The sequence below is a fragment of the Glandiceps talaboti genome, chromosome 15, assembly GCF_964340395.1.
Source record: "Glandiceps talaboti chromosome 15, keGlaTala1.1, whole genome shotgun sequence".
Classification (NCBI taxonomy): domain Eukaryota; kingdom Metazoa; phylum Hemichordata; class Enteropneusta; family Spengelidae; genus Glandiceps; species Glandiceps talaboti.
In genome coordinates this window covers 2,378,202-2,395,154 of record NC_135563.1, presented here as the reverse complement: position 1 = coordinate 2,395,154, position 16,953 = coordinate 2,378,202, and the positions used below count along the sequence as shown (strand labels likewise).

Genomic DNA, 16,953 nt, shown 5'->3' with positions numbered 1-16,953 from the left:
GTAGTACATGTCCACCTGACAATAGCCTATTGTAGTACATGTACACCTCTGATAATAGCCTATTGTAATACATGTACACCTCTGATAATAGCCTATTGTAGTACATGTCCACCTCTGATAATAGCCTATTGTAGTACATGTACACCTCTGGCAATAGCCTATTGTAATACATGTACACCTCTGATAACAGCCTATTGTAGTACATGTCCACCTCTGATAATAGCCTATTGTAGTACATGTACACCTCTGATAATAGCCTATTGTAGTACATGTACACCTCTGATAATAGCCTATTGTAGTACATGTCCACCTCTGATAATAGCCTATTGTAGTACATGTCCACCTCTGATAATAGCCTATTGTAGTACATGTCCACCTCTGATAATAGCCTATTGTAGTACATGTACACCTCTGATAATAGCCTATTGTAGTACATGTCCACCTCTGATAATAGCCTATTGTAATACATGTACACCTCTGATAATAGCCTATTGTAGTACATGTACACCTCTGACTATAGCCTATTGTAGTACATGTCCACCTCTGACAATAGCCTATTGTAATACATGTACACCTCTGATAATAGCCTATTGTAGTACATGTACACCTCTGACAATAGCCTATTGTAGTACATGTACACCTCTGATAATAGCCAATTGTAGTACATGTCCACCTCTGATAATAGCCTATTGTAGTACATGTACACCTCTGATAATAGCCTATTGTAGTACATGTACACCTCGGATAATAGCCTATTGTAGTACATGTACACCTCTGATAATAGCCTATTGTAGTACATGTACACCTCTGATAATAGCCAATTGTAGTACATGTCCACCTCTGATAATAGCCTATTGTAGTACATGTACACCTCTGACAATAGCCTATTGTAGTACATGTACACCTCTGATAATAGCCTATTGTAGTACATGTACACCTCTGATAATAGCCTATTGTAGTACATGTCCACCTCTGATAATAGCCTATTGTAGTACATGTACACCTCTGATAATAGCCTATTGTAGTACATGTACACCTCTGATAATAGCCTATTGTAGTACATGTCCACCTCTGATAATATCCTATTGTAATACATGTACACCTCTGATAATAGCCTATTGTAGTACATGTACACCTCTGACAATAGCCTATTGTAGTACATGTACACCTCTGACAATAGCCAATTGTAGTACATGTCCACCTCTGATAATAGCCTATTGTAGTACATGTACACCTCTGACAATAGCCTATTGTAGTACATGTACACCTCTGATAATAGCCTATTGTAGTACATGTACACCTCTGACAATAGCCTATTGTAGTACATGTACACCTCTGACAATAGCCTATTGTAGTACATGTCCACCTCTGATAATAGCCTATTGTAGTACATGTACACCTCTGATAATAGCCTATTGTAGTACATGTCCACCTCTGACTATAGCCTATTGTAGTACATGTACACCTCTGACTATAGCCTATTGTAGTACATGTACACCTCTGATAATAGCCTATTGTAGTACATGTCCACCTCTGACTATAGCCTATTGTAGTACATGTACACCTCTGACTATAGCCTATTGTAGTACATGTCCACCTCTGACAATAGCCTATTGTAATACATGTACACCTCTGATAATAGCCTATTGTAGTACATGTACATCTCTGATAATAGCCTATTGTAGTACATGTACACCTATGATAATAGCCTATTGTAGTACATGTACACCTCTGATAATAGCCTATTGTAATACATGTACACCTCTGATAATAGCCTATTGTAGTACATGTACACCTCTGATAATAGCCTATTGTAGTACATGTACACCTATGATAATAGCCTATTGTAGTACATGTCCACCTCTGATAATAGCCTATTGTAATACATGTACACCTCTGATAATGCTGACATGACATCAGTGAAAATTTGGGATTTGCTTCCAAGAAATGTTTTGACTCTGTTAGTAGAAATTGTCTTCAGTATTGTATTTAACTTTGTGTACATTTCCAACAAAACAGCCATAAATATGCAATTTTCACAATTATTGACATGTCTTATATATTTTCTTGGTCCTGTTGGCTGAAAGGACACACATGTAGATGAATGACTGGTCAATCACTTTACAATATAAGCATTTATAGGAAATATTTTACAGAAGTAATCCAACTTTGAACTCAGACATATTGCCTTTAAAAGCTAAGTACAGATTAGGATTAAAGTGACATGGACATATTTGCATATAATTTTTGAATGTTCATTCACTTGTCTATGAATCCCTGATGTTATCTTTGCAATATACATAATCATTTGGCTGTTGCTATTTACATATTTCCGGTAAATTTATTCACTTGTCTATAAATCCTGGTTGTTATCTTTGTAATATATGTAGTAATTTGGCTGTTGCTATGGTGTGGTCTTGTTGCTGCGTATATTTGCATACACTTTTTGAATGTCTGTTCACTTGTCTAAGAATCCCTGTTGTTATCTTTGTGAAATACACCACCATTTGGCTGTTGCTATGGGCGTGGTCATAGTTGCTAGGGATATCTGCATACATCTTTGGAATGTTTAGTCACTTGCCTACCAGATCATGTTGTTATTTTAGCAAATTATACTGGTATTTGGTTGTTGCTAAGGGCAGGGTCATGGTTGTTAAGGCCAATCAAATCTGCAGAATAACACTTCTAGAAACATCTCACCAAGTTTCAGTCTCACTGACCAAGTACTTTTGACCAAAATTCACATGTGTACACCTAATTTGCATATTGCTGATGAGATCATTCTATGTTTAATATTTCTTCATCTATACACCCCCAGATGCATCCCCATTAAATTTCACTACAATTTGCTATATAGTTTTGGAATTAAAGATTTTTGACCAAAAAGACACATTTTTATACCTAATTTACATATCACTGAAAAGGGATCATCATGTCATGAACAATTCTTAATCTAAACACCCGACAAAATTTCAGACCGATCTGCCCAGTAGTTTTTGAGTTAACGTTTTTTTTTACCAAATCACATATTGGTGGTAAGCTTAGGCCAAAAAAAAATAAAAATCTGGTTCTGGTCAGGGTAAACTTTCTAAAGTGGTGCGACGACGCGCGTTTTTTTTTTTTCCTAATTTTTTTTTTGGCAAATTAGTAAATACACATTTTTGACACTTTACATGCTCTCGGAAGATGTCATACAACTCTGGAAGTTGGCACTGTTGTATGGCAAGTTTTATACGATGCGGATCAATCATCCATCAGGGCATCACTAGTCACATTTACAAATTTATCTTATCGCCCAGTGATTTGCAGTTATAATCCCGATTTGCAGTTATAATCCCATCCAAGATAATGAGTCTTGCCTTGCAACCACTGTATAATGTCATTGTGCAACTTGCAACGTTAAATAACGAGAAATAGGTCTGTCCAACGGACGTAGAGGAGGCAGTGTTTTCTTTCGAGCACCGTCCATCATCAGTCTAATACGCAGTCTGTATACGGTACGATGTTTGACACGTCTTTCCAACTCATCGCAGATGGAAAGACGTGTCGAACATCGTAGCGCATACATCCAGAGCTAACTGCTTACGCTACAGGAAAATCTTTGTATTCAGAAGGCAGAACGAAACGATCACCAGAACTAAGAACACCTCGAAAGTCAGCTGAATTGATATCAACATTTCGATTGCTCACGACGTACTCAAACTTCTGACATTTTCGAAACATGTGAGCGGTTTACCACCTAGCACAGTGAACACACTATTTCCCGTGATTCCCATCAACCACGCTCATCGTACATATTACGTACACATATCGTACGGGGGATTATGGGTATGCAACAGTACTAGAAGAAAAGGGTACCCGTTACCAAATAGAAGTGCGCCATCACACGAGTTAAATTTTTTCCGCTAGCCTTGCATACAGTGTTGATCGACGGGGAATTGTAAATAAGGAACGGGAAAGCAAAAATTATCGGAAAAAAAAGGATCGACGCGGGGGTATTCAGGGCACGCGCGCGCTGACCAGAACCAGACATATTTTTTTTTTTGGCCTTACTTTGATTTTAACAATTTCTCAACTAGATACCAAATATTATACACCCGCCAAATGTAATGCCAATCGGTCCAGTGTTTTTTTAAAATCTTTAATAATACGTGTACATTATACATTGTATTTTGTACATTAACTTTGACTAAATATGGCGTAGCAGTTACCAACTACCATGGTCACTTGAAATATAGTTATTGATATCATGCCAATACTTACCTGGTAAACATAGTTGTAAATGTTCCACAGCAGCTGCAATGTTTCTCTGTAATATTCTTTGTTGTTCAAGTTCTGTAGCTTTCTCAACTAAACCTCTTCCTGACTCCTGCAGTGCTTCATTGGCACGCAACACATGAGTCTGAAACATACATAAATAAAATATCAATAACATGCACATAAATCTGTCAATAAACAAACCAATAAAGGAAAGAACCCATACTTTGAGTGTTAATAACTTCACCTGGGTATCAACCAATCAGTTCTGTATGTATGAGTAGCTATGTAGCTATAGTGCCATAGTACATTTGTATACTGTATCAGACTGCTATAGCCTGTTTAACTCATTTAACTAATAAATCTACAAAATATGCTTTATATTGTATTGAAGTTTTGTGTATGAAAACCTTAAGCAAGTCTCATGTAATAAAATAAGACATATGTATAGTGTTATTTCCTTGGTTTCTCATGAATTTACATGTAAGAACCTCCTCTACTCAGTACAAGTGTGTGCACGAACTTTAACCACTTGTACACAGACATTTTTAGCCCTAATTTGCATACTACTGATGGAATCATCATGTCATGAACAAATCTTACTTTACACCCCCTTAAGAATGTTCCCACCAAATTTTGCACCAATCTGCCCAGTAGTTTCTGAGTTTAAGTTTTTTGCCCAAAAATCACATTTTTTGACCATTTTTGATCATTTTTATTTGAACAATTTCCCAACTAGACACCCTAGGTTATGAACCCACCAAATATCATGGCAATCGGTTCAGCAGTTTTTTACTTTAAGTTGTTTACACACACACACACACACACACACACACACAGGCACGCGCACGCGCACGCACACGCACACGCACACACACACACGCACACACACACACCGGGCGATCCCTATAGCACTACTGAACCTCAGTTCAGTTGTGCTAAAAACTACTGCTTGCATGCTGTACACATGTTCCATATGCCAGTCACAAAAAACTGATTAGATTTTGGTGAACACTGCATATTTGAGTTTTTAGTAATTAGGCTATATTTTAAGAATGCATACTTCAAATTCAACATAATTTTGTACATATGTTAATCATAATAAAGCACATATGTCATATATAGTTGTAGTTTTAATGAATAATTTACATAATTAAAGAGTTGCAGGAATTAGGCTACATTTTAAGAATGCACACTTCAAATCCAGATAATTGGGCACATACATCAACCATACATGTACACCTCAATACATATTGTTTAGAAAGATTGGACAGCCAGCTAGTCACAATTTTTAATCTGAATATCAATGAATAGCAATGCTCAAATTTATGATTCCTTTTTTCAGACAAGGACAAAGAACAACTTCAAAATTAGTGAACATATGATTGAATAAAAACTTTGAGAAATCCTAATCTTGTAACCACTTATTTCATTTTTAGAACTGTTACACTGCTGTGTTTATCATTCCCTCTTCAAATTCATGACAAGAGTTTAAGAAAAAACAACATTTTGAGAAAAAAAACCTCCCTGACTTTAAAAAGTACCAAATGTGAACTAAAAACTTGTGTATCATGATTTGGTCCTGCTATATCAAATGACAGCATTAGTTACATACTGTAAACTTGATACTGAAAGCTGACATTAGGTGTCCTTGAAACTCAGAAATCTTGAACTAAAACTATCAACAACGTCAAAGTTATTATTTTCTGATTTGCACAACACGTTCATTCTTCATGTCTGACTGGGCGCACATGCATCTGCCGTCTATAGTGGCCATGCCAGTGATCACTCATTGATTCAGTCAGTGCCCAACATTCACATGTGTCACTGTCAACATCATGCAGCACGATCCCTTAACACAGCTTTTTTCGGAATCAAAATACACATGTACTCATTTATCTCCATTAATCTAAGCCATCAACAAATGAAAATCACAATCCTCCTTTGGAATGGAGGAAATGTATATGCATATAAAGATTTAAAGAGGTGTTCATACACAGAAAAAAGGTCTATCACATTTATAGCCAAACTGTGTATTGTTTCCTATCTTACAGTTACAGATTACCCATTGATCAACTCAAAGGATACAGCTTGGATATTCAGAGTCAGGAATTAGTTCTCAATCAGGATACACACTTAACGGGATAATTATCTCCAAAAGGATAACTTTTTGTATTCCAAAATGGAATAAAAGACCTTTTGATCATGCTTGCGCATGTAACTACAACACGATATGTTAAAAAGTTATGTATACTTTCTACTCTCAAAGACTTTGTAAATTAAAAACCTGTCATAGTGATAGGATATACGCAATTTTGCTGTACATACATCTGACATCTTCTGGCCGGCAGTCAGGAATAACCACTATTCAGGATATTTAGATACACATTTGTAAAACCAATGGTAGTCATACATGTCAACTATTTAATTCAATATTATTTATCCCAACCTGGATCATATGTAAAGGTAGATTGCATGTTATTATTCCCATTGGGATATGTCTCCTGATTGGTGGTTATTCTTAACTGGCTATGAAGAGTACATTAATATTCTGCTTTTAATAAGAACCATACCTTGAGTTTCTCACATTCTCCTCTGACTTTGAGTAACTCTGCTATGCTATCAGTGAAGCCATGATAGTGGAAATTACACATCCTTTCAATGTCTTTATCATGACTGCGTATCCTGATATCAAGTTGATCCAGAAACTTTTCATGTTCATCGCCATCATAAATAGCTCTGTAGATAAAAATGAACATCTTGTGAAAATATTAGCTTATAGTGTATTCCTACATCTATGTTGTACTGCACTAAAATGGCCAATTTTACTCTGAAAACACTTTTAGTTTGTTGTTTGACATTGTACATTGTGAAATTTTGAGCGAGTGTTTCTCATTTCTGCATTTTCCAACATGGCAGCTAATGACGTCACAAACTATCATGAGTTTTTGGTAAGTCTCACGTTTAACGAGATTTAGGACATACTCGACATGACGCCTGCAGTATCCACAAATTTAAATTAAATTAAGAATTTTGCAAAAGAAACAGGAAATGTACTTAGTAGGATGTAAAGTAGACATTTCTGGTTGTACTTTCAGAGTAAACTTTAATTGTAAATAAATTGTGATGTGCAGATAAACACTATCTTTCATGGGAGTGGGAGAAGTGAGTGCATGATAGCCCCTTTCATGCAAATTATATGCAAACATATATATTCTAAATTATGCAAGTTTCCAACATGCTTGACCCAAAGTCTAGGGAGATGATCACTGTTACATCATGCTAAATTGTGAATATCTATTATTAATCTCCAATATTTCTCTTCATTCATTATGAGTGACATAAGGGAGCTTGTCAAGGGTAAGACTTGTAGTGATAAAACTTAATGTTGTGACTATGCTGGCTGAATGGAGAAGATTATTGAATAATAGAATTATACTTCGCAGCATAATTCATGAACTATTCAGAAAAATAATACCGAGTTTGAATGTTTCCACCACAAACCAATGACATAGTCATGAGTTGTCATGATGTAGAACTACCAGGGTATACATCCTATTTTCTATCCAAACATGTACCTTTGCTTCCATATGGTATAATTACATATACAAATGTAGATATTATCACCATTATTTTTCTTCATTCAGCCAATGAAAATACAAATGACCTGAGGGCTGAGTGGTGACAAAACCCTTTGGTCAAGTGCATTTTCTGGCTGAATGAATAAAAATACAAAGTTTTGAGAAATAATATAATTATATCTCTTCAAACATAATTTGGGCCGCCGCAAGCAGAAACACCCCTGATGCAATATTGCAACATTGTTGGTAATTTGTATCTAAAGATAACGTATCAATTTCCACTGTGATAACAAAGCTTGAAATCGCCCGCCTTGTATTTAAAGCGTATAAAGGTGTCAATTTCTTCGTAATTACCTATCTCATTTGAATAAAATAACTTTATTTATTACCCTAAATATATAGTTTAATTTTGTATGTATCCATTCACACACGGAATTGTGTTTTTTGAGAAAACAAACTAGTTACAGTTCCCGCGCAATCATCATGTAAACAAAATTTACGTTTGCGTTCATTCAGTACAGCGACGTAGGTGACGATTGACGCGTCCCAAAAGTAGTGTCGACATTTATAAGTTATTTTATGTCATTAGAACGGCCAACTTCTGTATATTACGTCGGTATGTCTGACATTCCCATTGATCTCGGCCTTGATGCAGACATAGTCCAGCTTTTACAGGATAGAGACGATGAAATTTCATCCGTGTACTGTCCCGATGATTACGAGGCTGATATCGCCAACTCTCAATCAAGCCTGCTCACATCAGCTTCGGAAGTAAATGAACAACTTGAGATTGTATCCGACGATGACGAAGACCACAGTGAAGACGACGATGAAGCTCAGGCGAGTAATTTGGCCAGATTGTACAGTGACCAGCAGTCTATCGGAGATTCCGACACAGAGCCTATAAACACCGGGCCAAATGAAGACCTCGATCGTGTTTCTGTTATCCGGATGTTTCGGAAAGGATGCGGGTGCCGAGACGGTTGTTTTGCAAACTTGAATGTCGATGTGGTCTTCAATCATCGTCTTAACATGGCCGAGTTCACCAAGGATCAGCGAGATATCCTCATCCTAGCCAAGCTAGACCATAGCAAATACACCAAGGAGCCAGTCAGAGGGGGGAAACGTGAGTGCCAGCGATTCATGTATCAGTTTGACGGCATGAGAGTGTGTGAAAAAGTCTGGCGGTACTGTCATTATGTTGGTAAGTATTTGTGTAACATTTCTCAACTTCTTGTAGTTATCATTCCAAACTAGAAGTGTACATGGTACATCATGTATTAGAGTACGTAATTTGAGTCTACATCTTGGGAGTGGTGTGTTTACTTTGATAATAATGAAGGTCACATAATGACTTACGGCCGGCAATTGCAATGTAAACAATTGTGACCTCAAACTCAATCACTATCATAATAACATCGTGAAGCACTGAAGGTAACATTGCCACTACTAGTCAGCTTCTTGTGAATTCGTGTTGATAGCATGACTGTCTGTTGTTTGAGTTAATTTTCAATTACATTTACGTTCAATTTTTAAGTTTGTATTTGAAAAAGTATTGACACTTATGATAAAGCGTATTTCAAATATAGAAATTGAATATTTTGACCTGAGATTGTTTTTTATTTGTCTATTGATTTTTTTGTGCACAACTCAAAAATGTATACATCATTCATAAACTAGAAATATTTTCTCAAAGTTTATATACTTTATTATCCTTTGAATGTTTTCATTGATTTCTACTTTTACAAATCATTGTGTAATCTTCGAATTTGTAATAATTGTTAATTTTAAAGATGTTACCTGTGATTCGAATTTCTAAATCATGTATTATTTTTTTGTAGGAGAAACTACATTAAAGAATCTAAAGAAACATTTCAGAGAAAATGGAGTTGTACCAAGGCAACATGGTCTAAAGGGTAGAAAACCTGTTAATGCATACACATTTGAGGTAAATTTGACATTTTGATAGTTGTGTATTTGAATTGTAAAGCTGGTGAGTGCATTCACAGAATGATGTTATTTACATTCTGGAAATAAACCGTATTTGTGTAATGTAATGTGATAACACGGTGAAAAGTTCATGATATTATTATTGCTAATACTCTACTGCCAAGGATTAGCATTGAGATCCAAACACAATTAAAAATATTGTCATTGCAAAGTACATGCATATACTCACTTCAGAAGTAAACACTGTTGTAAATATTAAAATATGACTTATTTTAAAGGACAATTCAATGCATGAGATAAGTGAAGTAGGGCACTTATTTGGATTAATAATTAAACTTAAATGTATTTTTCTCCCTGACAACAACAATGTGAAAAAGTATAGGTCAAATCTACGTGTATAACTCAATAATTACAAAACACTAAAAATAAAAGTATGAAAAATTGTGTGATATTTTCCTAGTTTTATGCAATTGGTGAGTTACAAAGACTGACTGTTATTTCACATTGTTTTTCAAATAGAAAACCATAGTTACTTTATTTATTAAAATCCAAAATACCTACATGATATTACTCATCCATAAAGCCACTTAAAACTTTGCAGCTACTATAATGAGGTAGATTTGATTGAGGTCTTCCTTCTTATGACTAACACACTATGTATTGTTTGTTGATCTTTATAGGTCATCCAAGATGTTGTACAATTCCTGATAAGGTATGCAGATGAAAAAGGGCTTCCCATGCCAGCAGCTCCTAGGGGGAGGGATGATTGTCCACCTATATACCTACCTTCCAGTGACACAAAGGCTGAGGTGTATGCCAAGTACAAAGAGAGTTGTCATCAAAGTGAGCCTCCACTTGTTGCTGTTGGTGAGACAACTTTCCGTAACATTTGGCATAGTTGTGTGCCACATATCAAGCGTATGGAACCAAGAACAGATGTCTGTCCAAAATGTGAGGGCTTTCGACAACGTATACAGTATGCTACTAGTGAAACCGATAAATTGACTGCATCAACTGAATTTAGTCAACACATATTGAGTGCTCAGGCAGAAAGAGAATATTGTAACGAGTTGATAAAGTTAGCAACAGCAGAGTATGAACCATTTAGAGAATCAATTGTTCCAGGTCAACATAATCTTTGTAGTAATGATTTATTTAAAGTACATTATACTTTTGATTTTGCACAGAGCTTTCTTTTACCCCATCAGTCACGTCAAGTAGGACCACTTTATTTTCTAAATCCAATGAAGGTAAATTGTTTTGGAATTCATAATGAAGCATGTAAACTTCAAATGAATTATTTATTTGATGAGTCACAGACCATACAGCCAGATAATAAGAAGTGTCATGGACCAAATAATGTTATTAGTATGATTGATGATTTTCTTTCAAATTTTGGCCTTGGTGAGAAATCTGCTTCATTTCATGCAGACAACTGTTCAGGTCAAAATAAGAACAAAAGTGTCATACATTATTTTATTTATCGTTGTAGTAAAGGGATGCATGAAGATATCCAATACCATTTTATGGAAGTTGGTCATACTAAATGTATATGTGACTCTGCCTTTGGTAAGATACGTCAGTTGTACAGGAGGAGTGATGTAGATACTATGGTACAACTATGTGATGTTGTAAATAAGAGTTCAAAGGTCAACTCTTCTAGGCCTTATACATCTCAAACTACAACTAATGATGGTCAGAATGAATCAAATTATCAGTGGAGAGAATGGGATGAGTTCTTTAAAAAGTATATGAAGTGTCTCAGAGGTATCAGTGCATATCATCACTTTAGATTTACTAAAGATGACCCTGGTGCTGTGTATGTAAAGAAATCAATCTCTGATCCTGAGGAGCGTGTGTATTTAGTAAAAAGGGGGGTCACTTGGCCACCAACTGATGAGAGTTTACCACCAGTGTTGCCAGCTGGTGGACTCTCCAGACAGCGATACCATGATCTGCAGACCAAAGTATTGCGGTATGTAAGGGAACCATACAGGGGTAGTTTCTTCCCCATTACAGCTACACAGCTGGAGGAATAAAATAGAAATACACACTGAACAAGTCTGTATCTAAATTATTGTATCCATATTATGTCTTAATCTTTGTTGCAGCTCATAATAGCAAACTAGGCATGTTTTACACTGAATGAAAATTTGAAGTCTTCAAGCTCTGAGTATTTTCAATACACAAATAGATTTGAAACCTAAAAAAAATCAATAATTTAGAAAAGTGTATATTTCTATTTGTAGCACAAACATAGATGGAAGTCTACAATATGTAAATACAATCTGGTCAGTATTTCTATGTGTACAAGTGTAGACTGAAATGCAGAGTAATAGTCTGGCCAGTGAGTATTTCTATTGTGTACAAATGTAGACTTATGTCTACAATATCTATATCAATAGATTCAGGTCAGTGAGTATTTCTATTGTGTACAAATGTAGACTTATGTCTACAATATCTATATCAATAGATTCAGGTCAGTGAGTATTTCTATTGTGTACAAATGTAGACTTATGTCTACAATATCTATATCAATAGATTCAGGTCAGTGAGTATTTCTATTGTGTACAAATGTAGACTTATGTCTACAATATCTATATCAATAGATTCATGTCAGTGAGTATTTCTATTGTGTACAAATGTAGACTTATGTCTACAGTATCTATAATGAATAGATTCAGGTCAGTGAGTATTTCTATTGTGTACAAATGTAGACTTATGTCTACAATATCTATATCAATAGATTCATGTCAGTGAGTATTTCTATTGTGTACAAATGTAGACTTATGTCTACAGTATCTAGTATATATAGATTGTGGTTAATGAGTATTTCTATTGTGTATAAATATACGCTTGAAGTCTACAATATCTATAGTGAATAGAATCTGGCCAGTGTGTATTACTATATATACAAAGGTAGTCTGGTGTCTACATTATCTGTTCTTAGTATATTTATATAAGTTTGTTAGTGAGTATTTCTTTTGTGTATAAAGGTAGATTAAAGTCTATATAATGATATGAAGTGTGTTGGTATATCTTAGTAAGAGGTTGTTTTGAGAGCACACTTTGTTACATATGAAATATACATGTACAATGTACTTGCTGTGCATTTTAATTATATAGCAGATGCTCTGTTTCTGACGTGAGTGTTGGTTGTGCAACATTGCTGTCATGAAAGCAGTTATCTTTGTTCAAGGCTAAAGTGTATATTTCATCATAAATGTGATGATGTGACTTTATATCTACTGCTGAATGTCAATAAAATTACAACTACATTGTCATTATCAAACAACTAGCCTGTTGAGTGTTCCTTACCCCCCAACCCCCTACTAAATAATAGAATATCCCAATCATTATTGTCTATTCTATGAAACTTATCCTGATAACAAGATCAAAAACTTTAATAGCAGCCCCTATAAAATATGTGGGGATTTTCTAGTCCATACAAGAAAAGGACTAAATAGTGTGTGTGTGCTGTAATTCTGTTTACTATTGTTATGCAAATTACCCGAGGTCAAAGGTTACTTCAAAGGCTATTTTAAGCCCTTTCTAAGCATCGGTTTGACAAATGAAGTATATTTCTGAAAAGTTCAGCATTCCCTCTTTCACAAAATGTGAAAACCTCAAAATTGAATTTTTTTTGCATCAGGGGTGTTTCTGCTTGCGGCGGCCCATTTATGGAAAATCAAGAAAAATACTGGCAATTTGCAATTTGTTTTGATACATATTTTAATCAGCAGAACAGAACCAGTGACACAGACACAGGCTGTCATGAAGTTGAACTACCAGGGTAAATTGCTGTCATGAAGTTGAACTACCAGGGTACATTGCTGTCATGAAGTTGAACTACTAGGGTACATTGCTGTCATGAAGTTGAACTACCAGGGTACATTGCTGTCATGAAGTTGAACTACCAGGGTACATTGCTGTCATGAAGTTGAACTACCAGGGTACATTGCTGTCATGAAGTTGAACTACCAGGGTACATTGCTGTCATGAAGTTGAACAACCAGGGTACATTGCTGTCATGAAGTTGAACTACCAGGGTACATTGCTGTCATGAAGTTGAACTACCAGGGTACATTGCTGTCATATAGTTGAACGACCAGGGTACATTGCTGTCATGAAGTTGAACTACCAGGGTACATTGCTGTCATGAAGTTGAACAACCAGGGTACATTGCTGTCATGAAGTTGAACAACCAGGGTACATTGCTGTCATGAAGTTGAACTACCAGGGTACATTGCTGTCATGAAGTTGAACGACCAGGGTACATTGCTGTCATGAAGTTGAACTACCAGGGTACATTGCTGTCATGAAGTTGAACGACCAGGGTACATTGCTGTCATGAAGTTGAACTACCAGGGTACATTGCTGTCATGAAGTTGAACGACCAGGGTACATTGTATATAATCCATGTTTTCTTGTTAAAGACAATAACTTGGATTAAGTACACGTACATGTATGGTATTATGAATATGGTTCTCATCATGGGCATGATGTACACCTAGTACATGTACAATGTAGTATCAGTACATCTTTTGAGTAAATATAATTAAAATATTACAATAACCGGTATGTCAATTATCAATATCAGATGATGAATCTAGCAAACAATGTACAAGAATGTGTTCTAACCATCTACAGGTAATAATTGGAAACCACCAGTAAACACTGTTCACTATCACAGTAACTCTGATTAATTACACCTAGTCTTTAAGTGATAAGTGATATGGATGAGGACTGGATATTTATTTTGGATTTTGAATATCATAAAACAAGTTTATCATGTTTCCTACTTACATGTAAAGCAACACATGTCCAGTCTACATGTATGTTTGTAACTCAATACATTGCAAAAGATTACTAAATGTGTAAAATGTCTGTCATTGTACATACAAAAACAAACTTTGTACACATTTTAAAGTTTTTGCAATGTATTACAAACACAGACTTACTCGTTGTGTCACATTGATTTTTAAATAATAAATACCAAATGGCCACTTTAACACCGCGTTATCAAAGAAGTTCATCAGAGACTAACAAATCTGGTCAAAGTGACATACATGTACCCGCCTTTCATCATAACAATCTACAGGGAACTGAGGTATTAAACTTTACGAACCCGTGTGGCAAATTTTACTTCTTTACATCCCTACCCCAGTATTGTATTTGAAAACATTTCTACCTGTCTGACCTTGAAACCCCACCAGATATATACAAATATATCTATTCCAGCTCCTCTCCTTAAATTGCATAACTAGTATGACAACATGCCTTCATTACACACAGGTGCTCAGGTAACAACATGTAACTATCAAAGTTTGGCATTGAAGGAATAATTCCCCACTTCTATCATTAAAAAAAGGTGTGTCATCGTGTATGAAATGTAACTGTGTTCACACATGATTTCAAACTGACTAATGTACAATGTATGTTACTTTGCTGTTTTTCACATAGCATTGTAGCAATCTCAAGATAATCCTACAAAAGTACACAGTCAACCTGTTTAGTATTTCCCAATGATGTTGGGTGTTGCCACGCTGCTAACATTACGCCTGTCAAAACATTGTGAGAATACTAATAGTCAAATGTAATGCTGATGTCATTGGTTAGTACTCTCAGGTTATCAAATTTCTACCATTGTTATACGTTTGACAGGGTGTGGTGTGGAATGGCATTTACTAAATTGTCTTCTCAAATATTAATATTAACCACCACATGACTTCCTTGTTGATTAGCCATTTCAAGTGATGTCTCTGTCAAATATTATTCACCTAATCATATAGTACCGTGTACAGTACGGTTTATTTTCAAATTTGGGTCAAACTTTAGCCAAAACGCTACGATTTAGAGGATAATTGTTAAAATTAAAGGATCGAACTCATATTTTTTCAAAATACCTGAATGTGAGGCCGATACATGCCGGGTCGGACTCCTCGACCTCATAAACCAGTCGTTCGTAGTCACGTAGTGGCCTGGCATCGATCAGGTTTTTATTTTCTCCAGAAGCGACCGCCATCTTGAATGTCCTGTCACTCAATCTACGTCAGATCCGTCGACTGAATAACTACCTATTTATAATATTACAATGTCTATATCTATTGTATATAAGTTTCCGCATTGTTTTTGATTGGTGGATTCAATCCTACCTGCTTTCAAAAAGAAAACGAGTTGCGATCGCAAGAGTTTTTGAGAAAACTTCGAGTGTTTACGCTGAGATCGGACGTAGCTCAGTCCGATGGTCGGATGAATCACTGAATCAATGAATGAATAAATGTTCTTTCTTCGTAATTTCGTTTCTGTAGAAAAACTTTGAGGGCAGTCTTACCTGACAGTAGGTCCTAAAGGATCATTTGTTGATTCTATTTCATTCAGCAGACCTTCGTGTTGACCTTTTAACGCTTCTTCGCTAACAATTGATGTAAAAGACACAACATTGGCTATTTTCTTCCACTTGTCCGCCATTTTGATTGCACCAAGTGGGCATGCGCATGGGGGCGTTAGCGTCAATAAACAAAATATCCTAATTCCTATGAAAAAAGTTCAAGCCATGACCCCTGGCGCTGAAAATGATAATAAATAACCATGATTCAACATTTGCAACTCTGTGAAATAGATAATTTACATGGGCCCTATTATAAAAATACATTGTACATTTCGTTGTTAGGCTGGGATCAGAATTTACGGCTGGGGAGAACGAAAATTGGGGGGGGGGGTGAAAAATTGAGGGTTCAAAGGGAAATTCTGATAGTCTGAAGGGGGGGGGATATTTTGCTCATGGTTTAAACCAAATTAAACCTCAGGAGCGGTCGTTTACCGAGTATTTTTTTTAATTCTTCACGGCTTCGCCGCAATTACTTCTACAACCTAGATTCAGTACTAAGTTGGGTGACAGCCATGCGAATGCATTTGTAATAATAATAAAAATATCGGAACCACACAATTTTTTTTAGGCCTAATAATAATAATTTTATTTCTTCTACGACCCCTTTCGAGAGATGTAAGAGAGACAATTAAATAACAAGAGGAATGATAGAGGAAGTTCAAACAGACACAAAACTCTATTGAGAAAAGAATAATTACAATGGCAGGTGAAAATTGCACAAAAACATACATAACTGACTTGTGACAAAAGCAGAAGCTAGGCTCCAGAAAGAAA

The 16,953-nt window shown here is 35.7% G+C and overlaps 1 protein-coding gene across 1 annotated transcript in view; it reads right to left on the bottom strand.

Moving 5' to 3' along the window:
* Positions 1 to 15,818, bottom strand: part of LOC144446111 (exocyst complex component 6B-like) — a 59,917-nt gene extending 44,099 nt beyond the window's left edge. Inside the window, exons 1-3 of the mRNA XM_078135822.1 lie at positions 15,695 to 15,818; positions 6,831 to 6,996; positions 4,264 to 4,402 (exon numbers count right to left, since the gene is read on the bottom strand). Coding sequence (XP_077991948.1) covers positions 4,264 to 4,402; positions 6,831 to 6,996; positions 15,695 to 15,813 — 424 coding nt within the window. The 5' untranslated portion in view covers positions 15,814 to 15,818. The remainder of the gene's footprint in view (positions 1 to 4,263; positions 4,403 to 6,830; positions 6,997 to 15,694) is intronic.
* Positions 15,819 to 16,953: the final 1,135 nt, after the last annotated feature.